This window comes from Thamnophis elegans, chromosome 2 (genome assembly GCF_009769535.1).
Source record: "Thamnophis elegans isolate rThaEle1 chromosome 2, rThaEle1.pri, whole genome shotgun sequence".
Lineage (NCBI taxonomy): Eukaryota > Metazoa > Chordata > Lepidosauria > Squamata > Colubridae > Thamnophis > Thamnophis elegans.
This window is the reverse complement of record NC_045542.1, coordinates 169842791-169870114: the sequence shown is the minus strand read 5'-3', so window position 1 is coordinate 169870114 and position 27324 is coordinate 169842791. Positions and strand designations below refer to the sequence as shown.

Sequence of the window (27324 nt, the reverse complement as noted above, 5' to 3'; positions counted from 1 at the left end):
TGGGATTCAACCCACTTAACAACCGGTTCGCTCAAACCGGTTCGAATCAGCTGAATCCCACCCGGGGCTCCGGTTCTCTCTTGCTGAATGCTGGGTGCCGCTTTCATGTCTGACAAACCTCTCTTCCTTTTCCCACTCACAGCTGGGTTCACTATATCTGATTTCACACTGGCAGGGCATGGAAGGTGGACACACATAGCCAGCCCTGCCATTGGGCAGAAGAAAGGTATAGTCTCAAGCAGTAGAAACAGGTCATTTCCCTCAAATTTCCACAGCCGCTTCCTTCGCTCTTAGTTTTTGCTGGGCATCGCAGTGATGCCTCTTTGCAACTACGGTAAAAGGCTGCCCAGATGCCTATGCTCTATTTCCTCTGGGACAGGCCCTTCTCAGAGATCCACAGAGGGAATTAGGGGCTCAGTCTCTTGTAGTCAGCAGGCTGGCACGCCGGATGTGACTTTGTTTTCAAGGATAACCAAAACATGCAATGAATGAAGGCTAGAGAATGGGATGCAGTTCCCAATCACCTGGTACCCAGAAGGCCCCAGGTTCAACCCAGAGTCAAGAAACCCTGGAGAGCCATGGGAAGGCACTACTAACAGCACTGACTCATGGGTCTTAGGCAGCATTTGGGGTTTTTAGGATGGCAAAGGGTTGAAGGACTCCATGGCATGTGCCATGGGGCCTGTTTTATGTCCGTTGCCCTCCTGTGCAGTGGGAGATGTTACTGGAGGGAGATTCACCTGCTGCTTCATGGATCCCCAAAACAAGAAAAACCACCGACTTGATCATTGCCACCACAAACCTAACATTTATTGTGGAGGAGAAGACAAGCCCTCACAACTGAGAAGAAGACAGCAGCTGAATTCCTTCAGCTCCTGGCTCTCCACTGATCCATTTTTGACTCACATTTCCCAGCATGTTGTGGTCATCCTGGTGAAGTCTGATGTATTCCAACTGGAACTAATTCTATCTATGCATGCATGCATGCATGCATGCACCCACCCACCCACCCACCCACCCACCCACCCACCCATCCATCCATCCATCCATCCATCCATCCATCTATCTATCTATCTATCTATCTATCTATCTATCTATCTATCTATCTATCTATCTATCTATTTATCTCTATCCCAATTCATCCATCTTTGTCTATATCTATCATCATATATGTCTCTTTGTCTCTCTCTGTCTGCCTGTCTATCTGTCTGTATGCCTGTATGCCTACTTACCTAGAGCTGAGATGACACAGTGGTTAAATGCAGCACTGCAGGCTACTTCAGTTGACTGCAGTTCTGCAGTTCGGATGTTCAAATCTCACCGGCTCAAGGTTGACTCAGCCTTCCATCCTTCCGAGGTGCGTAAAATGAGGATCCCGATTGTTGGGGGTAATATGCTGACTCTGTAACCCGCTTAGAGAGGGCTGAAAGCCCTAGGAAGTGGTATATAAGTCTAACTGCTATTGCTACCTAACTACATCTATCTATCTATCTATCTATCTATCTATCTATCTATCTCTATCATCCATCTATCCCTCTATCTCTATTCATCCATCCATTTCTGTTTATATCTGTCATCATATGTCTGTCTTTTCCTTTTTCTGTCTATCTGTCTGTCTACCTACCTACCTACCTACCTACCTACCTACCTACCTATCTACCTACCTGATTAAATGTATATGTCTCTTTCAATCCCCTTCACCCGGGAATTTCATCCTTTAGAAACCAAAGGGGAGTTCGTTTTGAAACATTGGATGTTTGTCGAAAATGCTTTCAACACCCAGTGGCTCATCTACACCATTTTGCCCAGCGGAGAACTCATTGCTGACTCGAGAGACTTCACCGTAGAAAAGTGCTTCCGTGATAGGGTAATGTTGTGTATTTTGTGTTGTGCTGTTAAAGAAAGGCAGAATCTTAATGACCCAGAACAGGTCTTCTCTAAGCTGGTGCTCCTCCGCTCTATTGATGCTAATATCCACAAAGCCTTCTTTGCTCCTGATCCTTTGAGAAAAAAAAGCTCTTGAGTTACACTTTTTCTATCTGCTGGCCCAGGCTGATGTAATCAGTTATGTCCTAGCCAGACCTGTTCCCTTGACTACCGGTATCTCAGTGGGTCATAAATAAATTGCAATGGAAAGTAAACCCCAAACATCGCCTAATCTTAAGCCTTTTTTTAAAACAATTTTGATAGCCTTCATTACATTAATCCTACTCACATAATTATAATAACATTGTACATAATACAATCAACTTTCAACTTCTGGTCCTTTCATCTACCTATTACCGGTAATTGTAACATATTGTATAGAAATATGCATGATTATCTTTCCTCCCTTTCTAATTTCTACCTCTATTCTATATCTTAATATCACAAACCTTATATTGGTAGATACTCTATTTCTATCCTTCATCTCTTGCCTGTTTTAATATCGCAATTAAAAAAATATTAATATCAATATCTTTTCTTCATTGTTGGATGGGAGAATAAGCCTCAGATCAGGCAGGAGAGTTGTGACTTTCTGCAAACTACAAGATGTCACTCCTTTCTTTGTCACCCCTCCAAGGTGACTTTAGTCCTTTAAGGGCCCCCCAATGAAGAGAGTTCAGCCTAGGGTAGCGGAGCCCCGGTCCCTACAATTGTATCGCAACGATGTCAAATGGGAAGTCACCAAGCCTATTTTTGGGGGGGTCAGCCAATAGTTCCATTGAACCTGTCAAACTATAGTTTGAGATTAGTCACAGAGGGCAATTCAACGTTACAATATGCATGACAACAAGGATGACTTCATCCCATTCATTTCTCCTTCCATTCATTCCACACCAAGAGGAAGTGGCTTTTTCAAAGACCTGGTTTATGTTTACAGGCAAAACTGTGGTTCTCTGATCAAGAAGGTCTGCCTGGAGGGGAAACCCAACTCCATATTTCAGGCCCTTACGATTACATCTGTGCCATCCATGCCGTTGATGAGAATGTCTATCTCTTGAAACCTGAAGCTGAGTTCTCCCCTGAGAAGGTGAGTTCTGACTGCATTTCATTTGGGGTCCAGATAGGTCCTGCCTCCTGCTGGTTTCATCCCAAGATTTAAAATTCAAATTCAAATTCAAATGGACAAGACCATGGGAGTGATGAGTGCCTCCACTGTTTGCTGGACCCGTGCCCCTCCTGGTTGGTCTCGACCAGCAGGGAGGTAACACAAGGCTGGCTCCAGAGGATCGCGAACACCTCTCTGCAGGAGGGATCTTTCCCGCAACCTTTGAAGGAAGCGGTGGTAAGACCCCTCCTTAAGAAGCCTTCTCTGGACCCAGCTATCCTCAAAAACTATCGTCCAGTCTCCAACCTCCCTTTTTTAGGGAAGGTTGTTGAGAAGGTGGTGGCCTTTCAACTCCGACGGACCTTGGATGAAGCTGATTATCTAGATCCCTTTCAGTCTGGTTTCAGGCCTGGTTATTGCACCGAAACCGCTTTGGTCGTGCTGAATGATGATCTCTGCGGGCCAGGGATAGAGGATATTCCTCTATCCTGGCGCTCCTTGACCTCTCAGTGGCCTTCGATACCATCGACTATGGTATCCTTCTGCGACGACTGGAAGAGGTGGGAGTGGGAGGCACTATTTTACGGTGGTTCTCCTCTTACCTCTCGGGCAGGTCGCAGTCGGTGTTGGTTGGAGGACAGAGGTCGACCCCTAAGCCCCTTAAATATGGGGTGCCGCAAGGCTTGGTCTTGTCCCCCCTCCTATTTAATATCTACATGAAGCCACTGGGTGAGATAATTCGCCGGCATGGGATTAAATACCATCAATATGCGGATGATACCAGCTGTATCTCTCCGCCCTGTGCCAACTCAGTGTAGCGATGGAAGTGATGTGCCAGTGCCTGGAAGCTGTCAGGGCCTGGATGGGAGTGAACAAGCTTGCACTCAATTCTGACAAGACCGACTGGCTATGGATGTTGCCCCCAAGGACAGTCCAGACATTCCATCTCTAAGCCTGGGGGGTGAAACTTTACACCCCTCAGAGAGGGTCCGCAACTTGGGTATCCTCCTGGACCCGCAGCTGACACTAGAACATCATTTGTCAGCTGTGACCAGGAGGGCTTTTGCCCAGGTTCGCCTGGTGCACCAGTTGCGGCCCTACCTGGACCGGGAGGCCCTTCGGATGGTCACTCACACCCTCATCACCACAAGACTTGACTACTGTAATGCGTTCTACATGGGACTGCCCCTGAAAAGTGTTCGGAGACTACAACTGGTCCAGAATGCAGCCGCGCGAGTGATATTGAGTGTACCGAGATACACCCATGTTACACCTATCCTCCGTGAGCTGCACTGGCTCCCTATCGGTCTCCGAATGCGCTTCAAGGTGCTGGTTATCACCTTTAAAGCCTTACATGGCCTAGGACCCGGATATCTGCGAGACTGCCTTCTGCCACATACCTCCCAACAGCCGATAAGATAACACAGGATGGGCCTTCTCTGGGTGCCGTCGACCAGACAATGTCGTCTGGCAACACCACGGGGGAGGGCCTTCTCTGTAGCTGCTCCGACCCTATGGAACGATCTACCCCCAGAGATCCGGACCCTTCCCACTCTCTCGGCCTTCTGAAAGGGTACTAAAACCTGGCTATTCCGGCAGGCCTGGGGCTGTTGACTTCATGAATGAGGTCCAGCCCCGCCTAGATTGAGTGCATGATCTGCTTTTAATCTGCTTTTCTTCTCTATTTTTTAATATTTATCCTTTTAGAGATGTATTTCTGTAAGCCGCCCGGAGTCCTTCGGGATTGGGCGGCATATAAATTCATTAAATTTGAATTTGAATTTGAATTCTTATGAAGTATAAAATGGAAGAAGAAATTGTGACAGAACAAATGGTAAAATGAGCACAGAACTTTGGCTACAATATTGAATTAGATAAATAGGAAAAATTTTGGGGAACAAATTTAAAAATAATACTATTGGTTGCATACAAGGAAAACCAGTACAAAATGCTTTACAGATGGCACCTAACATCAGTAAGCCTAGCAAAAATTTCAGCAAATAGTTCACCAAAATGTTGGAAATGTGAATTAACACGCTGAACATATTATCACATATGGTGGACGTGTGAGGAGGCTAAAAAGTATTGGAAAAGGATTAAAAATAGAGTCAATAACAGGAGTCAAAATTGATTTGAAACCAGAGGTTTTTTTACTAGGAAAAATGACTGCGAAATTTTAAAAAGAAATCCAGTATTTAATTTTATACATAATTACGGCAGTGAGGATTGCCTTCGCTCAGAAATGAAAAAATAAATTGATACCAAGCGAAGATGAAATAATAAGAAAGGTAATGGGCTGTCCCAAAATGGACAAATTAACAAAAAAAATCCAGGGAAAAGAAGAAACAGAATATTACCAGATATGGGAAAAATAGTTTAGGTGGATGGAGGAAAGAAACAAGGATCAATGAAAGAAGTCAATAAAACCCAAAAATAGAAGTTAAGGAAAATTAACACACACACACACACACACACACACACTCACACACACACTCAAGAGAATTTAAATTTATTAGAGGTAATCACCCAATATAGCAGATAGATGAATAAAATAAGAGGGTTAGAAATGGTGAAACGCAAATGAAATATATTAGGAGAAATAACATAAGGATAATTGTATCGATTTGCAATTGCTATTAGAAAGAACAGGAAGTTCCTGTTCGTGCTGTTTTGTGTAAATGTAGTGTACACCTAAGTTTTGTGTGCGTGTATTTTGTATGTAAATAAAAATAAATAACAACAACAATAATAACAATAACAATAATAATGAATAGAATCTCCCTCCCTCCCCATAATTGCAGGTCATGTTGTCCAATTAAATGTCCAACTGTTGTTATGGAAAACTGTCCGAGTCTTAGTAGAACATCTGGTTAGATGACCTTGGTTCCCAGGGGACGATTTCTTGTTGCTGTCTGGAAATGACATCCCTCCCTGACTCTGTGGCAGCTGAAAAGTGGCAATGGCTGCAATAAGCAAAATCTCCCTTTGAAGTTGACACAGAGTCCCAGAGCCAGTGTGGAGTACTGGGGAAGGAAGCAGACTAAGAAGCCAAATTCTGGTTCTCCATCAAACATAGATGCTTCCTTGGATCACTCCTGAATTCTTAATCGAGGCTGTCTCAGAGGTGTCTCAATGTAGAATCATCTGGATCACCTTGGCCAGAAGACCAAGATGGCCTCTGCTTTGAGATTTCCAGTAAAAGAGAGCTCATCATTTCATGTGGTGGCTTGTAATGGAACGTGAAAATGACCTTGGAAGACAGACAGAAGAGATTCTGCCTAAGGAGCTCAAAATGAAGTAATGAGCACAGAAAGAAACGTGGAAGGGACCTGTCCTAATTGATCAACTGCTAAAAAGATGTGGCAAGATAACTTTCAGGCTTACAAGACACTATTGATGTGGCCTTACAGTTAACTAATCTTATTGTGTTTATTGTTTGGTCTACTGAACCTGAGAGGCTGATACCAACCTTGCAGGTTTGAAAGTGCAACTCACCTGCTGTCTCTTTACCATCTGATTGGTCACGGTGGATCCTCACTATATTTCTTTCTCTGTCCATTACTCAGCTTCAGGTTCGTCCTTCTTTTATCTGATTTCTCTGCCTTCTCTCACCTCCCAAGGTCATTCTCCCATTATATCAAGAGCCAGGGTGGCGCAGTGTTTAGAATGCAGGTACTGCAGGCTAACTCATTGCTCACTCCAGGTGTTCGGTTCTGACCGGCTCAAGGTTGACTCAGCCTTCCATCCTTCCGAGGTTGGTAAAAATGAGGACCCAGATTGTTGGGGGCAATAGGCTAACTTTATAAACCACTTAGAGAAGGTTGTAAAACACTATGAAGTGGTATATAAATCTAAGTGCTATTGCTATTGCACAAACTGTTTCATTGGCTGATAGCTTGATGGACAGGAAGTTCCTCTAGCCAAAATCTCCATCCTCAGTTGCATTGCATTCTTTCTCATTTCAGTTTTACAGCCTCTTTCCCAAGAAGGATCACACCTTCTCTGTTGACCGCTTTATGGATGCATTCAATCTTCATCCCTGTCCTACAGAAAAACCATTGAGGGGTGAAAGAATTGGCCACCCAGTGCATTTTCTCCCTCAAGATGGGGATGCTTACAAGATATTCAGGGTAAGTATCAAAGCTATTGTCAGAGTTTTGGCAGTGTGACTATTATAATGAGATAAACCCAGGAGCAAAACACAGCACACAACACACAAAACCTTTTATAGAATAGTAGTTTATATACAAATATATACATACATATACATGGAGATAAATCCCTTACCGCTCAGCTACAGACACAAGGAGAGAAATGAGATACATGATGAGAGAGATACATTAGGAGAGAGAAACACGCCCTCTCATTGCCTCCCTTAAATAGACAACTCTTACAACAGTAAATGATCTGTGAATGCCACCAGAATGCCCGGGGCCCGACTCACTCGGCAGGTCACATGCTCGACCTCGTATTCCACTCGGAGCAGTGGAGTTGTGATCTTGGTTTGAGGGGTAGCGAGATCTTACCCCTGTCATGGTCGGACCACTACCTACTGAGGCTTGACTTTCGGAGACCAAACCCCCACTGTAGGGAGGAGGAACCGATTAGGTGGTTCCACCCCAGGCGACTTATGGACCCTTTGGGCTTTCAGACGGAGCTTGGAGTTATTCCTGATACCCTCGTCCGCAGTCCAGCAGAGACTCTGGTTGCTGCCTGGAACTCAGCGGCGACAGAGGCTCTTAACCGGATTGCGCCTTTACGGCCGATCCGAGGCAGTGGATCCAGGAGGGCCCCTTGGTTTACTGAGGAACTCCGGGAGATGAAGCGCCGAAAGAGACGCCTAGAGCAACGATGGAGATCCAGTAAGTCCGAGTCAGACCGAGCACTTTTAACATCTAGCATCAGAGCTTACCTCCGGGCAATTAGGACGACTAAAAGAACACACATTGCCTCTCTGATTGCTTCCGCTGAGTCGCGCCCAGCCGCCTTGTTCAGGATAACCCGTTCCCTCCTAAATAGGAGGGATACGAGCGATCCTTTGCAAGGCAGAGCTGAGGATTAAGTCCAATTCCTTGCGGATAAAGTTGCTCGGCTTCGGGCAGACCTGGACTCCAATTGCGCAGAACCAGCTGAGGCACCAGGAGAGAATCTGGCAGGACATCACTGGATTGATTTTCAAGCTGTTACCCCTGAGGATGTGGACAAGGCAGCTGTAAGTACCTCCACATGTGTACTGGACCCGTGCCCCTCCTGGCTGGTTGCTAACAGCAGGGAGGTGACATGGGGCTGGATCCAGGCGGTTGTTACCGCCTCCCTTCGGGAGGGGTTCTTTCCCCCCGCTCCAAAGGCGGCAGTGGTGAGACCCCTTCTGAAGAAACCATCTTTGGATCCAGCCGTCTTAAACAACTATCGTCCAGTCTCCAACCTCCCCTTCGTGGGGAAGGTTGGGTAGCCTTTCAGCTCCGGCGGTCCTTGGAGGAAACCGATTATCTAGATCCCTTCCAGTCGGGATTTAGGCCTGGCTACAGCACGGAAACCGCTTTGGTCGCATTGATCGATGATCTCTGGAGAGCCAGGGATGGAGGCTATGCCTCTGTCCTAGTGCTTCTTGACCTCTCAGCGGCTTTCGATACCATCGACCATGGTATCCTTCTGCGACGACTGCGGGAGGTGGGGGTGGGAGGCACTGTCCTACGGTGGTTCTCTTCTTACCTCTCGGACAGGTTGCAGTCGGTGCTGGTTGGAGGGCAGAGATCGACCCCTAGGCCCCTTATGTATGGGTACCGCAGGGTTCGGTCCTGTCCCCCCTCCTGTTTAATATCTACATGAAACCGCTGGGTGAGATCATTCGACGGCACGGGATAAAATGCCACCAGTATGCCGACGATACGCAGTTGTATCTGTCCGCCCCGTGCCAATTCAATGAAGCGGTGGACGTGATGTGCCAGGGCCTCGAGGCTGTTAGGGACTGGATGGGGGCTAATAAGCTTGTACTCAATCCAGATAAGACCGAGTGGCTGGTGTGTTTCCCTCCTACTAATTGGCCAAGTATTCCATCTCTCAGGCTGGGGGGTCAAACAGTACGCCCCTCAGACAGGGTCCGCAATTTGGGAGTCCTCCTGGACCCACAGCTGACTTTTGAACACCACTTGCCAGCTGTGACCAGGGGGGCATTTGCCCAGGTTCGCCTGGTGCACCAGTTGCGTCCCTACCTGAACCGGGAGGCCCTCACTACAGTCACTCGCGCCCTTGTGACCTCTAGACTGGACTACTGCAACGTGCTCTACATGGGGCAGCCCTTGAAGAGCATTCGGCGACTTCAGCTTGTCCAGAATGCAGCCGCGCGAGCGATCGTGGGTGCACCTCGGTTCACCCACGTAACACCTATCCTCCGCGAGTTGCACTGGCTGCCTATTGGTCTCCGGATACGCTTCAAGGCGCTAGTCGTCACTTATAAAGCCCTTCATGGTATTGGACCTGGGTACTTGAGAGACCGCCTGCTGCCAATTACCTCCACCAGACTGATTAGATCCCACAGACTAGGCCTCCTCCGAATTCCATCCGCTGGCCAGTGTCGACTGGCAACTACCCGGAGGAGAGCCTTCTCTGTGGCTGTTCCGACCCTCTGGAACGAACTCCCCATGGAGATTCGCATCCTCACCACCCTCCAGGCCTTCCGCAAAGCCCTTAAAACCTGGCTGTTCCGACAGGCCTGGGGCTAAAGAACCGTGCCCCTATCTCGAATGGTATGATTGTTGCGCTTTTAAATTATGTATTGTTTTGTGTTGTTTGTCAAATTGTTTGTATCCCCCCTTCCCTTGTTTTGAGCTGTGAGCCGCCCTGAGTCCCCCTCGGGGGAAAAGGGCGGCATACAAATGAAATAAACAGTTAAAACAGTTAAACCAGAGTCTTAAAGTGGCGATACCTGTAATGCTGATCATCCTCATTGCATCAGTTTACAGATTACAGATTAGAACCTTATATCAGCTGGTAGCTATTAAATCTTCTTTACCTGACAGCTATGATTCTCCACATGGGAGATGCTCTCATTAAGCAAGAAGTGCATAGTAGGTTCTCTGTTGAGTTGAAGTAGACTTCTGGTATCTTCCTGGCCAGATCCATAGAGATATAGTTTCTTTGCAGGATCTAATCTGGGTCAGTCACTGGGACCAGAGGTTTTGTCTTCTGAGTCTTGTGCTGGAGCCCATCCTCAGGAGACCAGCACATGTTCTGGTAGAGAGATGTTCCCTGAAGATGTGTGCCAGCATGAGTCCGAAAGCTCGGAAGACAAAATCTCTTGTCCCGGTGACTGACCGAGATTGGATCCTGCAACATTATCCTGGGACACGTGTATTTGCCTTCATTCATGATGTACTTTCCTTATTTTCTAAATGGTTTGCCCTTCCTAACCATTTGCCCTGGGATTTAATCTGACCCTACACTGGTCCTCAATTTATAATTGAGGCCCAGAATTCTATTGCGAAGGGAGACATGTTAGTTTTGCCCCATTTTATGAGTTTTCTTGCCACAATTGTTAAGTGAATTACTGCAACAGCAGTTAAGAATCATGGTGGCACAGTGGTTAGAATGCAGTGCTGTGGGCTAACTCACTTTTTACTCCATGAGTTCGATTTTGAGCAGCTCAAGGTCAAGCCTTCTATGCTTCCAAGGTCAGTAAAACAAGGACCCAGATTGTTGGGGCCAGTATATAAACCTCTTAGAGAGGGCTGTAAAGCACTATGAAGCGGCATAAAAGTCTAAGTGATATTGCTATTAATAACATGGTTGTTAAGTAAATCTGGCTGCCCCATTGACTTGACCCCAAGTCACTGCAACTGTCATAAATATGAGTCAGTTGCCCGACATCTGAATTTTGATCATATGACCAAGGGAATGCTGTAATGGGCGTATGAAAAACAATCGTAAGTAACTTCTTTCAATTTTGAATGGTCACTAAACAAACTGTTGTAAGTAGAGACCTACCTGTATTAATTTAATTTCCAAGCTGATATAGCACCAGAGCCATGGTGGTGCAGTGGTTAGAATGCAGTATTGCAGGCTAACTCACTGCTCACTCCAGGAGTTCGAACCCGACCAGCCCATCCTTCTGAGGTGGATAAAATGAGGACCCAGATTGTTGGGGGCAATGTGCTGACTCTGTAAACTCTCTGACTCTCAGAGAGGGCTGAAAAGCAGTGAGATGGTATATAATTCTACGTTCTATTGCTATCAGCCAAGAGCTGCCATCTGCTAAGACAGGCCTGTCAAACTGATGGCCTACAGGCCAGATGCATCACACACAGGCTACGCCTACCTCAGCTCTGCAAAGGTAAAAAACATCCCGAGTCATCATGGGACGTGATAAAGTTTAACAGCTATGAAATGCCTCTCCCACTGCTTCTCTGCCACAGACCCATCAAAGGATTGGCTTTCTGGCTATAGGTGGCGGTTGACAATGCCAATTTCCATCTGTTCCTTGTCTGTCCCTTTAAGTAGCACATGCTGAAGATGCATCGCTATGAAAAAAAATTACTGGGACAATAATATATTCCTTGTGGTTGGGTATATTAGAACATACTGAAAAATAAACATTGATAAGTAGTTTTCATGAGCAGAAAGGACTGTTCCTCAATGGCTTGTTTGCTTCATCTGGTAGGAATTCGGCTTGAACATTTTTACCAACACCAGGCTACGCATCCCGGGATACTGCTCCGACCGTGGTAAGATCTGGAATGGGGAGAAAGTGTTAAGGAATCTTTTACAATCAAGCTAGTTCCAGGATTGAGTACTGGAACTCTTGCATGGATGGAGACCTCGATAACTGAGATTTGATCCCAAATTCCTCTGTTCCAAGGAGCTGTGCTCCTCTGTTGCAGGAATTGGGTATATCTAGTCTAATGAAAAGATACGATAGAAATTGAAATAGAATAAGAGTTGGAAATCTTCTAGTCCAACCCTTGCTTAGGCAGAAAACCCTCTACCATTCAGACAAATGGTTATCCAAACTCTTCTTTAAAACTTCCAATTGTTGGAGCATTCACAACTTCTGGAAGCAAGTTGTTCCACTGATTAATTATTCCAATTGTCAGGTGATGTCTCCTTAGTTCTAGGTTGCTTCTCTTCTTGTTTAGTTTCCACCCATTGCTTCTCTCCTTGTTTAGTTTCCACCTATTGCTTCTTGTCCTGTCCTCAGATCGTAGTCTTCCAATATTTGAGGGTCTGCAAGAGAGAAGGGAGTGTGTGTGTCAACCTATTCTCCAAAGTCTATGTAGATTTTCAGTCATCCACGTCATGGTTGATCCAAAGGTGCAACTGGACTTTCTGGGTTTTTCTTGGAAGACGTTTCACTTGTCATTTAAGAAACTTCTTCAGAGCTGATTTTTTAAAATTTTCTGACCCTGAGAGCAATCAACCAATGGAATAGCTTGCCTTCAGAAGTTATGGGAGCTTCATCACTGGAAACTTTCAAGAAGAGCCATCAGTCAGAAATTGTATAAGGTCTCCTGCTTGGGCATGGGGTTGGACTAAATGACCTACAAGATCCCTTCCAACTCTGTTAATCTGTTAAAAACCAGAAAGTCCAGTTGCCTATTGAAAAGGCACCTTTGGGACTATTCTCCTAAGCATCTGAAGGCAAGACAAGAATCAGTGGTTGAGAACTAATCAAGGAGGAGAGCCTTTTCAGTAGCAGCTCCGACCCTTTGGAACGATCTCCCCGTGGAGATTCGTACCCTCACCACCGTCCAGACCTTCCGCACAGCCCTTAAGACCTGGCTAGCCCGTCAGGCCTGGGGATAAAGATAATTTGTCCCCACCCGAATGATGAATGAATGTTGCTTACTATTTTACTTCTATGTATTGTTTGTGTCTATTGTCTGTACCCTCCCCGCCTTATTTTATGTAAGCCGCCCTGAGTCCCCTCAGGGAAAAGGGCAGCCTATAAATACTAATAAAATCCTAAAATCCTAAATCCTAAAAGGAGAGGACCAACCTAGAAATAAGGAGGTCTTTCCCGACAGGTAGAACAATTAACCAGTGGAACTGCTTGTGTTCAGAAGTTCTGGTTTCTCCAGCACTGAAGATTTTGAAGAAGAGATTGGCCAACCACATGTCTGAAATGGTGTAGAGTCTTCTGCTTGAGCAGTGGGTAGAAGACCTCCAAGGTCCCTTCCAGCTCTGTTGTTTCATTTTTCCGTACCCTAGAATCCACATGATCTGCCCCGTGTCCTTGTTAAAAATTATGTCACCACATGGGCAATGCCACTTACTTTCTCTTGATGCCCAAAATCCTTTTCTTAAAGTCTCTTAAGCAATTGAGAAGAGCCGTGGTGGCACAGTGGTTAGAATGCAGTATTGTAGGCTAATTCTGCCGACTGCCAGCAGTTCAAATCTCATCAGGCTCAAGGTTGATTCAGCCTTCCATCCTTCCGAGGTGGGTAAAATGAGGACCCAGAGTGTTGGGGGTAAGAGGTTGACTCTGTAAACCACTAAGAGAGGGCTGTAAAGCACTGTGAAGCAGTATACAAGTCTAAGTGCTGCTGCTATTCCTGACTTGTTGAGGACCCAAATCCAACAACACTGCTTTAATTGAGATTTGGTAGTAACCATCACAAAGAGGGCGAAGTTTATGGGGGAATATAACAGGTGATGTTTGAGCTCTGGAATAGAGTTCCATGAATCAAAGAAAGTGGAAAGGTTGAGGCTTTCAGTGGTGAAATTAGGACATTGCTCCCCCGTTGCCCAACTGTCCGGACGCCTCCAGTCATCCGCCATTAATTTATGCAGACAAAGACCAAAACTGGATCTGGGAGGGGAGGGGCTATTATCCTTTGAGTACAAATAATCAAATGGCTTTCTCTCTGTTACAGATTTGCCAATGGAGTGGGACTTTAATGCTTTCACAAAACCTGGAAAGCCTGTTTTTGTTCAGAGTGTCTCTCCCCCGAGAATTGACCCCTTGCGAATCCCTGGAGTTCCTCCTCTTATTGTTATCACTAGTGATGAGGATGAGTCTGCTCCTAAAAGGACACCTCGGCGCTTCCTTCCTGAACCGTGGATATGGGAACTCGTTACTGTAAGGTAAGTGGATGGCACAGTCTAAGAGATTCCCCTGGAGACTAATTTCTCCAGCTTAGAGGGGCTTCCAGCCATGGAGGGCTATAACCACCCCTGATCCCATCCTCCCTAATGGCAAGTTTGAGCTGGCTTGGCTGAGCATGAAGGCAGTCGTAATCCAATATTCCTGGAAGGCACCAGGAGAAGTCAGTTGCTTAAAATTGGGAGGAGTCTGCCTGCAATTCATTCTGTGTCAGTCTGGCCACAACTACTCCCTAGGGAAAGAAAGACTCTTGACTCCATAGGTTTTAGAGAAAAGGTATTTTTTACTAGAGATGCTGAATGCAGCATGGATGAGGCAAGCTCTAAAGAAAAATCGTATGAAAATCGTGTCAGAGTTTGTTGCTGCCAGCACACAAACAAATAATTCAGCAGGATTCAATTATATATAAGAAACTTCTTTATATACAATAATACAACACATGATGCACGTATACAATACCCATGCAGCTTTTTCCAACATGGTAGAGAGAAGAAGTAGCAGCAAGTAAAAGCAACACAGGCCAGGATGGAAGCAAGCTAGTGCCAGTGCACTCAAGCTCTTATATATAGAACAGTTAAGCCACACCCAGGCTCCAAACTGTCTCAGTCACCAAACAGTCCCACCTGTCACCATGTCTATTCCAATTCATGAACTCTTATACATTGACAAATTGTATATTGAAAGCAATTCCCAATCAGGCTCTGTTCCAATGTTTTGGGAACTTGATAGCTCAGGCACCGGTGCAAATTCCTTTCCCAGGTCTGGTGTCCTTGAAGCTCAGTGTTAGTGTCCACACTCCCCAATTTCCCATAGCATTCTTTCACACCTTCAGCATGCTTCCCTTCCCAGATGCCCCCTTCCCCCTGGTTATGGCAGTTGCTAGCAAGCTTCAAAGACAGAGAAGATGAGCAGCTGACATCTTGATTGGAATACTGATTCTTTTTTTAAAAAATGTAATCCTCAACTTACGACCACAATTGAGCCCAAAAGATATGTTGTTAAGTGAGAAATTTGCTACACTTAACAAATTTCTCATGTAACAACATATCTGTTGGGGTCAATTGTGGTCATAAGTTGAGAGTTACATTTTACCCACTGGTTGCTGCAGTTATTCAATTAGCAACACGGTTGTTAAATAAATCTGGCTTCCCCATTGACTTTGCTTGTCAGAAGGTTGCAGAAGGAGTTCACTGCAAGAGTTATAAGTGTGAATCCAAATGCAAATCATGTGACCATGGGGATCAACGGTCATAAGTGAAAAAATGGTCATAAATTGCTTTTTTTCAGTGTCATTCTAACTTCAAATGGTCACTAAGTGAACTGTTCTAAGTTGAGGACTACATGTATTAAATATTAAAACTCTGCAAACAGTTCATGTCACAGCATTCTAACTCTATACAGCTAGTCCTTGACTTATGACCACAATTAAGACCAACATTTCTATGGTTAAGCGAGACATTTCTTAAGTGAATTTTGCCCCATTTTATGACCTTCTTTGCCATAGTTATTATGCAAATCGCTGCACTTGATAAGTTAGTAACACAGTTGTTAAGTGAATCTGGCTTCCCCATTGACTTTGCTTGACAGAAGGTCGCAAAAGGGGATCACAAGTCCTTGGGACATAGCAGCGGTCATAAATATGAAGCAGTTGCCAGGCGCCTGAATTTTCATCACATGACAATGAAGAGGCTGCAAAAGTTGTAACTTTGAAAAATGGTCATAAGTTACATTTTTCGGTGCCGTTGTAACTTTCAACAGTCACTAAGCGAACTGTTGTAAATTGTGGACCACCTATATTATTATGTAGACATCTGATTCATTGAGGTGTTTCGCACAGCTGCTCCAGGACAGAGCAATCTTTTATGCTGTTCTTTCATCCAAAAAATGTATGGTTAGTGCTAAATTTATAATCCTAATTGAGCCAGGAATTATGGTCATAAATCACTGCAGTTGTAAATTGAGGCACAATGACCTGGCCCTGATTTTTTTAATATGGTCGCTAAACAAATACCAGAGTTGTTAAGCAAATCCTTTTTCCCCCAATGGGGGTTGCTTGCTGGAGACCAGAACTGAATGCCAGAAATCAGCAAAAAAAACCATTGCAAATCTCAGTCATGTGACCACAGGAGGCTGCAAATTGCCGGTTGCCAAGTGTTCAAAGTGTGTTTTGTCTCTGTGTGTGTGTGAGTGCGCATGTGTGCAGCCATCATGCCTTTGAAAAGATGTCGCTTTGGGATAGGGGACACCATCATAACTGTTAGATCGGCGTGAATGCCGCAGGCGAGAGTCGCTAGTGATTTTAGCACTTTTTATTTCCAGCAAAATGTGACTGCGCTCTGCCGGCTGGGCTGCCGGAGCTCCCCCTTTAAGGAGCTCTAGGCAGACCAGCCAGCTAATGACAGCAGTTTAAATCTCATGCAGTCAGGACAGCTAATCAGCGGTAAGCATGAAAACTTGTCGATTCTAGCCAATCCGTGGCAAGCATGAAACCTTATGTAGATTCTAGCCAATCCATGGCGAGCATGAAAGCCTATGTAGATTTCTGATGTAAGTACATACGTAACAGCCTCCCCTCCTAGAGTGAACAGTGTCCAATCCCTTGCCTACATATGTGATGTAGTCCTCCAGGTAGGTGGGGCACACCGGCTTCCAACTGGACCTGTGCAGTTCACTTGTCCCCAGGATCTCGGCTACAGCGGTCGAGTCTGCTGTTTCTCTGGCTGCCTGGGAAGGAACCTTCTGGAGCTCCTCGGCCCGCGAGTCGAGTTCTGGCCTGGTTCCTTCAGTTTACAAGACCGTCGCTCCCCACTGGATACCCTCGATCCTAGATAAGTGATCGCGGCTCAGTTTGGCATGTAGTTCCCCTGTTGGGACACCGAGTAGGCCTGGTTCCCACTAGTCTGCTTCCCAGCGTGTGGTTAAGCGTGCTCCTTGGGGTGGAGACCTCAGGTTCTGTGATGGTTTCTCTGATCCTCTGGTTGCAGTCCAATCGCCCTGGTTCCTAAGCTCAGTGTCCCTCAGGCAGTGTTTGAGTTGGTCGATATGCCTCCTCCAGATTTGCTCGTCCTCCAGCTCAATGCAGTATGACTTGGAGCCAGTGACAGCCATGACTCAGCCTGCCAGCCAGGTTGGGTACCCCACATAGTTGTGTGCAAATACCTGGTCCTGTATGTTGAATGCCCGCATGGGCCGTGCAGAGTCCAGGGGGGACTCAGGAAGATAGTCTGGGTGGTATCGGTCAAATCGTGACCTCAGCCTTCTTCCCATCAGCAACTCCGCTGGGGTCTTGTTGGTGGTCGCATGGGGGGTGATGTGTTAAGCGACGAGGAACTGGTCAACTTTTTCCTGCCAATTCCCTAGGCCCACTTGGGTGAGGGTTTCCTTGGTTAGTCTCATCATCCGCTTGGCCTGCCCATTGCTTGCCAGGTGGAAAGGAGAGATGAGTACGTGCTGGATCTCTTGCTCCACAAGGAATGCCTCCATGGTCTTCGCCATCAGTTGTGAGCCGTTATCGGAAACCATGATGTCAGGTAGACCATGGGTGGAGAGGAATCATCAGAGGACTCAAATGGTGGCTTCTGCCGTGGTTGTCTGCATGATGATTACTTCTAGCCATTTGGAGTATGAGTCCACGGCAATTAGGAATGTTTGTCTTTCTACTGGCCCTGCAAAGTCAATATGTATGCAGGACTAGGGTCCCTTGGCCGCTTCCCATTCATGAGTGGGTGCCGTGGAGCTGCTGGTTGTGTCTCCTGGCAGGGTTTGCATGTGGCCACCCATTCAGTAATGTTCTTGTCCATCTGGGGTCACCAGATGTAGCTCCGGGCTAATGCCTTCATTCTCATGATCCCAGGGTGCCCCACGTGTAACACATCCATGGCTCGCCTCTGAAGCTTTTGGGGAATGATAACCCTTTCTCCCCACAGCACACAGCCTTTTATGGTTGACAGTTTGGTTAGCTCGCTGTGGTAACTCTGGAACTCCTCCCTCAGTCTCTCCTGTGGCCACCCCCTCAACACCCAGTTCAGAACTTTCCATAATGTTTTGTCTTTTTGGGTGTGTTTGGTGATGTCTCTGGCGGTTACTGGGCTGGCTGGGTCAATGTTGATCAGTACTTGGGCAGTGAGTGCAGGGTCTTCCACTAGTTCTGGCAGCGGGCAGCGGTTGAGCGCGTCAACATGGCTGATGTCTTTGCTGGGTCAGTGGATCAGCTCATAGTCATACGCAGTGAGGAAAATGGCCCATCTGGTCATTTTCGGGGGCATGTATGGAGGGATCTGTTGGTTTCCAGTGAGAAGTCCTAATAGGGGCTTATGGTCGGTGACCAGCTCGAAATGTCTTCCGTATACATACTCGTGGAACCGCTTGATTCCTGCCACCACGGCCAAGGCCTCTTTATCAATTTGACTGTAGTTGCACTCAGCCGGTGACAGAGTCTTTGAATAATAAGCTTCCGTTCTGCCTGGTAGGCACAGGGGGATAATCTGGTAGGCCATCGCTGGGTTGAGTTTCAAGCAGTTGCCCCTGAGGACGTGGACAAGGCCATGAGAGCTGTGAGTGCCTCCACATGTGTACTGGACCCGTGCCCCTCCTGGCTGGTTGCTAACAGCAGGGAGGTGACATGGGGCTGGATCCAGGCGGTTGTTACCGCCTCCCTTCGGGAGGGGGTCTTTCCCCCCGCTCTTAAGGCGGCGGTGGTGAGACCCCTCCTGAAGAAACCATCCTTGGATCCAGCCATTCTTAACAACTACCATCCAGTCTCCAACCTCCCCTTTGTGGGGAAGGTTGTTGAGAAGGTGGTGGCATTTCAGCTCCAGCGGTCCTTGGAGGAAGCTAGTTACCTGGACCCATTCCAGTCTGTCTTCAGGCCTGGCTACAGCACAGAAACCGCTTTGGTCGCATTGACTGATGACCTCTGGAGAGCCAGGGACGGAGGCCACGCCTCCATCCTGGTTCTCCTTGACCTCTCAGCGGCTTTCGATACCATCGACCATGGTATCCTTCTGCGATTACTGCGGGAGGTGGGGGTGGGAGGCACTGTTTTGCAGTGGTTCTCCTCTTACCTCTCGGACAGGTCGCAGTCGGTGTTAGTTGGAGGGCAGAGATCGACCCCCAGGCCCCTAACATATGGGGTGCCGCAGGGTTCGGTCTTGTCCCCCCTACTTTTTAACATCTACATGAAACCGCTGGGCGAGATCATTCGGCGGCACGGGATAAAATACCACCAGTATGCAGACGATACTCAGTTGTATCTGTCCGCCCCGTGCCAACTCAATGAAGTGGTGGAGGTGATGAACCAGGCCTTGAAGCTGTTAGGGACTGGATGAGGGCTAACAAGCTTGTGCTCAACCCAGATAAGACCGAGTGGCTGTTATGTTTCCCTCCCACTAATTCGGCAAGTATTCCATCTCTCAGGCTGGGGGGTCAAATATTACGCCCCTCAGACAGGGTCCACAACTTGGGAGCCCTCCTGGACCCACAGCTGACTTTTGAACACCATCTGTCAGCTGTGACCAGGGGGGCATTTGCCCAGGTTCGCCTGGTGCACCAGTTGCGCCCCTACCTGAACCGGGAGGCTCTCACAACAGTCACTCCTTCGCTCGGTGAACACTCTGATGGAGCGCAGGAGTTCATGGCTTCCATGACAGCCATGGGCTTGACTCAGGTAATTCGAGGCCTAACCCACTCAGCGGGTCACACACTTGGCCTTCGTATTCCTCTTGGAGCAGTGGAGTTATGATCTTGGTCTGAGGGGTAATGAGATCATACCCCTGTCGTGGTCAGACCACTGCCTACTGAGGCTAGACTTCCGGAGGCCAAACCCCCACCGTAGGGAGGAGGAACTGACCAGGTGGTTCCGCCCCAAGCGACTTATGGACCATGTTAGGTTCCAGACGGAGCTTGGGGTTATTCCTGATACCCTCGCCCACAGTTTGGTGGAGACCCTCGTCACTGCCTGGCACTCGGCAGCTTCGGGGTCTCTAGACCGGATTGCGCCACTACAGCCCCTCCGGGTCAGCGGCCCCCGGAGGCCTCCTTGGTTTACTGAGGAGCTCCGGGAGATAAAGCGCCGGAGGAGATGCCTAGAGCACTCGTGGAGGTCCGATAGGTCCGAGTCGAAACGGGCACTTTTAACAGCATGCACCAAGGAGTATATTCGGACTTTAAGAACAGCAAAAAGAACACATATCGCCTCCTTGGTAGCGTCCGCCGAGTCCCGCCCAGCTGCCCTGTTTAGGATAACCCGCTCTCTCCTAAATAGGAGGGAGACGGGGGACCCCTTACAGGGTAAGGCTGAGGATTATGTCCAGTTCTTGGCGGACAAAGTTGCCCGGTTTCGATCGGACCTGGACTCCACTCCAGCAGATCCAGCCGAGACACAAGGGGAAGACTTGGCAAACCATCTCTGGGTTGAGTTTCAGGAAGTTGCCTCTGGGGATGTGGACAAGGCTATGCGAGCTGTGAGTGCCTCCACCTGTATACTGGACCTGTGTCCCTCCTGGCTGGTTGCCAACAGCAGTGTGGTGACACGAGGCTGGATCCAGGCGGTTGTTACTGCCTCTCTTCGGGAGGGGCACTTCCCCACCGTGCTTAAGACAGCGGTGGTGAGACCCCTCCTGAAGAAACCGTCCTTGGATCCAGCTGTCCTTAATAACTACCGTCCAGTCTCCAACCTCCCCTTTGTGGGGAAGGTTGTTGAGAAGGTGGTGGCCGTCCAGCTTCAGCGTACCTTGAAGGAAGCTAACTATCTAGACCCCTTCCAGTCCGGCTTCAGGCCCGGTTACAGCACAGAAACCGCTTTGGTCGCATTGACCGATGATCTTTGGAGAGCTAGGGAGGCCGCGCTTCCATCCTAGTTCTCCTTGACCTCTCAGCGGCTTTCGATACCATCGACCATGGTATCCTTCTGTGACGACTGTGGGAGATAGGGGTGGGCGGCACTGTTTTGCAGTGGTTCTCCTCCTACCTCTCGGACAGGTCGCAGTCAGTGTTGGTTGGGGGGCAGAGATCGTCCCTGAGGCCCCTAACTTATGGGGTGCCGCAGGGTTCGGTCTTATCCCCCCTACTATTTAACATATACATGAAACTGCTGGGTGAGATCATTCGGAGGCACGGGATAAAATATCACCAATATGCGGACGATACACAGTTGTATCTGTCCACCCCGTGCCAACTCAATGAAGCGGTGGAGGTGATGAACCGGGGTCTTGAGGCCGTTAAAGACTGGATGAGAGCAAACAAGCTGATACTCAACCCAGACAAGACCGAGTGGCTGTTGTGTTTTCCTCCCAAAAATTTGATCAATGTACCATCACTCAGGCTGGGGGGACAAAATTTATACCCCTCAGACAGGGCCCGCAACTTGGGAGTCCTCCTGGACCCACAGCTGAGTTTCGACCATCATCTTTCAGCTGTGACCAGGGGGGCATTTGCCCAGGTTCGCCTGGTGCGCCAGTTGTGGCCCTACCTGAATCGGGAGGCCCTCACAACAGTCACTCGAGCCCTTGTGATCTCTAGGCTGGAATACTGCAATGTGCTCTACATGGGGCTGCCCTTGAAGAGCACCCGGAGACTTCAGCTAGTCCAGAATGCGGCCGCCCGAGTGATCGTGAGCGCACCATGGTTCGCCCACATAACACCGATCCTCCGTGAGCTGCGCTGGCTATCTGTCGATCTCCGGGTGCACTTCAAGGTCCTACTCACCACCCATAAAGCGCTCCATGGTAGTGGATCTGGCTACTTGAGAGACCGCCTTCTGCCAATTACCTCCCTGCGTCCCATCAGATCGCATAGAGCTGGCCTCCTCTGTATTCCATCCGCCAGTCAGTGCCGACTGGCGACTACTCGGAGGAGAGCCTTCTCTTTTGCGGCTCCGACGCTATGGAATAATCTCCCCGTGGAGATCCGCACCCTCACCACCGTCCAGGCCTTCTGCACAGCCCTCAAGATCTGGCTAGCCCGTCAGGCCTGGGGATAAGTTTTTACTTTCGCCCCTCCCGAATGTCGAGTGAATGTTGTGTTTTACTGTTTAATTTATTTTCGTTCACATTTCTTTTTGTATTTGTCCTTCACTCCCTTTCCCCTTTTATTGTAAGCCGCCCTGAGTCCCCTCAGGGAAAAGGGCGGCCTATAAATGTATAATAAATACCAAATACCAAATACTCGTGCCCTTGTGACCTCTAGGCTGGAGTACTGCAATGTGCTCTACATGGGGCTGCCCTTGAAGAGTATCCGGCGACTTCAGCTAGTCCAGAATGCGGCCGCGCGAGCGATTGTGGGTGCACCTTGCTTCACCCACATAACACCTATCCTCCGCGAGCTGCACTGGCTTCCGGTCGATCTCCGGGTACGCTTCAAGGTGCTACTTACCACCTTCAAAGCCCTTCATGGCAGTGGATCTGGGTACTTGAGAGACCCCCTACTGCCAATTACCTCCACCCGACCAATTAGATCCCATAGATTAGGCCTCCTCCGAGTCCCATCTGCCGGTCAATGTCGACTGGCAACTATGCGGAGGAGAGCCTTCTCGGTGGCAGCTCCGACCCTATGGAACGATCTCCCCGTGGAGATTCATACCCTCACCACCCTCCAGACCTTCCGCACAGCCCTTAAAAACTGGCTATCCCGTCAGGCCTGGGATTAAAGACTGTAACCCACCTGAATAGTATGAATGTCGTGCTTTTAATGATGTATTGTCTTATGTGTCAATTGTTTGTTTCCCTTTTCGAGTTGTAAGCCGCCCTGAGTCCCCACAGGGAAAAGGGCAGCCTATAAATAAATTACTCTAAACTCTCTAAACTCTGGTAGGCAGTGGCTGAGGACGGCCCCAACTCCAAAGGGAGAAGCGTCACAGGTGATGTGCACCGGCAATGTGTGGTTGTATTGAATCAGGATGCTGTCGGACAAGAGGTGGTCTTTAACTGCTGCGAATGCTTAGTCTTCCCTCCGTCCCCAGGTCCACAGCATCATCTTCCCCAGGAGGTTGTGGAGCGGTTTAGCAATGGTGGCCTTCTGTTGTAAAAAAATGCTGTAGTAATTTAACAGTCCCAAGAAGGCTTGCAGTTCTTCGGGGTGGGGGCATTCTTAATGGCTTTCATCTTCCTTTCAGTCAGGTGGATGCCCAACCCATCTATTAGGTAGCCCAGGAACTCTACCTGCCTTATGCCGATTTTGCATTTATTAGGCTTCACTTTGAGTCCTTTTTCCTGGAACTTTCCCAAGGTCTCATGCACGCGTTCCATCAACTGGCCTATTGACTCCCCTGATATAAAAACGTCATCAAAGTATGGCATCACCCCTGGGATCCCGTGCAGTAGCTGCTCCATTAGGCACTGGAAAAGTCCTGGGGCTACGCTGACCCCAAGCAACTTGGTACATTTAAATGCCCCCCTGTGAGTCACTATGGTTTGTGCTTCAGCGGTGGTGTAAAGCGTTTCCATGATTACTATCAACTTGGGAAGGGGGGGGGAAATGCCATGCATACTTTTGGCCAGAGTAGAAGTCTCATATTTCTGTACTGGGATGTGAATGCGCATGTCCAGAACCCTGCCATAACATCCTGTTGGAGAATGTGATTGATGACCTCAGCCAGAGGGGAGGGGAGACAGGGGTAAAGTTCAGACACCATTAAGTGGGATTTAGTTTTGGCTACACAGAAGTCCGTGCCAAGATGTTAGTCCTAATAAAAGAATGGGGTTTTTTTGAACCTTGTCTCAGGGCTCGTAAATTAATTAGGCCAACTCTTGGAAACTTCACAGGTGGCTTTGTCTACCGGCAGCTGCTGATTGGCCTGGGCAAGGTCCAGCTTGGTGAATATCTTCCCGCTTCCTATGGAATGCAACAGATGTTGCACCACTGGCACTGGGTACACACTCTGCTGGAGGGCCTTGTTCAGTGTATACTTGTAATCCACGCAGAGGCGAACGGACCCATCTGTCTACACAGAGGTGACTATGGGGTCTCCCACACTGCCTGGTCGGTTGGCACGAGGATTCCCTAGGCAATGAGTTTGTCTAATTGTTTCTCAACCTTGGGCCGCAAAGCAAATGGTACCCTTCGGGGTTTGAGCCTGATGGGGGTCGCATGGAGGTCTAGGTTAAATGAACTGGGTTTCCCCGTATATTTATCTAAGCCCCTATTGTAGATGTACGTGAACTCCGCCAACAGCTGGTCTAGTTCGTGGGTGGTTAAGTGGTGTAGTCCACTGATGTCCAGGCCCAGGGGTTTAATCTATTCTACTCCCAGCAGTGATGGGTGGTGGCAGCCAACGACCATGAGTGGCAGCCGGTCCTGGAACTCATGGAACGTTACTTTGACCACCATTCTGCCTAGTACCTCTATCCGGTTCCCTTGATAGTCATTCAGGCGGACATTTCACAGCTTCAGGAATTTCCTGCTTGCGGCTGGATTCAACTTCTTGATTGTTTGCCAGGATACTATTATGAAATACGACACTGTATCCAGCTCTATTTTGCATGGTCCCCCTTCAATAGTCACAACTGTGTGGTATTTCTCCTGCTCATATGCATCTATGAGTCCCACAGTCCTCTCTTCATCTGCTCCATTGTTGGATGGCTCTTGGGTTCCCTGGTCTTCCTGATGGGGCTATAGGCTTTGGCTGAAAAGGAATGGGTTGGGGTACTTTGCAGGCTTCGGCAATGTGACCCTTTTTCTGGCATCGGTGGCATGTCGTGTCCCGAAAATGGCAAGCCACCCTTGTGTGGAAACCCGGGCAACGTGGCTGCCTTCTCCTGCATCCCTGGGGCTCTGCCGCTTTTCTGGGTACACGCAGTGGATGGTGTCGTCTGCGTCGTCCCAGTCATCATTGTACTCAGGGACTTCGGTTGACCAGTCAGGCTCCAGTATGTGTGGTGCACCCTGCTGGTCTTCCTCCCATTTGCTGCCAAGTGGTCTGATGATTCTGCAGCCCTGGCCTCCTCGACAACGTCCTTGAATGAAACTCCTTATCAACAATTTCTTTTGTAAAGAGAGGTCTCTCATCCCCAGGATGATCTGGTCCTTCATCATTTCTTCAGGATTTATGAACTCGTACCTAGTAGTGATCTCCCAGAGGCTGGCCACAAAATCATTGACGGTTTCTCCCTCTCATTGGTGCCAGTGGTAAAACTCATTTCGGCTGATCATGGGGGTGGTGAAGGGTGCGTAGTGGTCTTCTAGGGCATGTTGCAGGGTGGCCCAGGCAATGGTCTACACATCTGCTGGGGTGATTGATCAGCGTCTGTGCCATTTTGTAGATCTTGGTGCCACATTAGGTCAGGAATAACCCTTGCTTCCTCTTGTCCGGCCTGTCCTGGTAATTGTTGGCCTCCAGGAACATTCTGAAATGGCCCATGTATGTGTGCCAGTCTTCCGTCTGCGGGTGGAAGATCGCTGGAGCAGACAATACTTGCCATTCGTGCAGGTGGTCGGGGGTTCTTGTTGCAAGATAGCTGCATGGTTCACGAGGAGGTTCTCAGGTCCCTTTTATCCTTCATCGCCAGTGTTAGATCGGCCGAATGCAGCAGGCAAGAGTCGCTAGTGATTTCAGCACTTTTTATTTGCAGCAAAATGTGCCTGCGCTCTGCTGGCTGGGCTGCCAGAGCTTGCCTTTTAAGGAGCTTCAGGCAAACCAGCCAGCCAATGACAGCAATTTAAATCTCCCATGGTCAGGACAGCCAATCAGGGGCAAGCATGAAACCTTATGTAGATTCTAGGCAATCCGTGGTGAGCATGAAAACCTATGTAGATTTCTGACGTACATCAGTAATGTAACACCAACTTCAAGCAAATGTTAAGCGACTACCTGTAGTCAGTGTTAGTGATTATCCTGTATCTCCTTGATGGAATTCATTGCAGGTAGTCATTGACTTACGACCACAACTGAGCCCAACATTACTGTTGCTAAGTGAGACAATTAGATGAATTTTGCCTTATTTTACAACTTGTTAGTTAGTGACAAGATTGTTAAGTGAATCTGGCTTCCCCATTCACTAAGGTCACCAAAGGGGATGGCATGACCCCACCTCATCATAAATATGAGCCAATTGTGAAGTGTCCAAATTTTGATCACGTGACCATGAGAAGTGACGAAACTTATCTGTAATTGATTGACACATTTTCTACAGATGTAAAGAAAGATGCTGTACCTGTTTTAAATTAAAATTAAAAAACATTTATTAAAAAAATAAAATAAAAGAAGTGACAATGGTCGTAAGTGCAAAAACAGCACTTTTTTAGTGCTGTTGTAATGTGGAAAATGGTCAGTAAACAAACGGTTCTAAGTCAAGGACTACCTGTAGTGGATTGCTTCCCTCACTTTCTATTCTCTTGTGTCCCTCCATAGATCTCAAGAAAAAAGACATTCACAAGGCCACAGTTCTAGAAGAAAGAGGCATCTAGTTGAAGCAACCTATGAAATTGCTCTTCCTGTGACCATCCCAGACACCATCACCAAATGGAAAGCCGGAGCTTTCTGCTTGTCAGAAGACAAAGGCTTCGACTTGGCCAAGCCCACTTTCCTGAAGGCCTCTCAGCAATTCAGAATAACAGAGTTGGAAGAGACCTTGGAGGTCTTCTAGGCTAACCCCCCTGTTCTGTCCTCACTACACGTTAGTCTGTCTACAGCTCGACATGCAGCTAAACCCACTTATCCTCCAATAAAACAGACCATGTGCATAGATCTGAATGCTTTATTGAAAGAACAGGATGTGGTGAAACTGGGGAAAATAGGAATACATACAATGAGAACCAAATACAAGATAGGCAGTATGGAGTTACTGCTGAACATAACAGTTAGTAAATACAAGTTTAGTTTAGTTTTAGTTTTATTAGAATTTGTAGGCCGCCCTTTTCCCTGAGGGGACTCAGGGCGGCTCACATAAAACTGGGAAGGGGGGAACACAAACATCAAGATAGAAGACATGTAATAAAATGGTAGGCAACATACATTCATCATTCGGGAGGGGTAACTATCCTTATCCCCAGGCCTGACGGGCGAGCCAGTTCTTCAAGGCTATGCGGAAGGCTTGGACGGTGGAGAGGGTACGAATCTCCACGGGGAGCTCGTTCCAAAGGGCCGGGGCTACTGCTGAGAAGGCCCTCCTCCTTGTGGTTGCCAGCCGACACTGGCTGGCCGATGGAATACGGAGGAGGCCTAGTCTATGGGATCTTATTGGTCGCAGGGAGGTAATTGGCA

The 27324-nt window shown here is 47.9% G+C and overlaps 1 protein-coding gene across 1 annotated transcript in view; it reads left to right on the top strand.

The window, feature by feature from the left end:
• Nucleotides 1–26806, top strand: part of LOC116503345 (alpha-1-macroglobulin-like) — a 59515-nt gene extending 32709 nt beyond the window's left edge. The window contains exons 14-19 of the mRNA XM_032209711.1: nt 1722–1867; nt 2864–3013; nt 6997–7161; nt 11688–11751; nt 13900–14110; nt 26473–26806. Of these exons, the coding sequence (XP_032065602.1) occupies nt 1722–1867; nt 2864–3013; nt 6997–7161; nt 11688–11751; nt 13900–14110; nt 26473–26707 (971 nt within the window). The 3' untranslated portion in view covers nt 26708–26806. The remainder of the gene's footprint in view (nt 1–1721; nt 1868–2863; nt 3014–6996; nt 7162–11687; nt 11752–13899; nt 14111–26472) is intronic.
• Nucleotides 26807–27324: the final 518 nt, after the last annotated feature.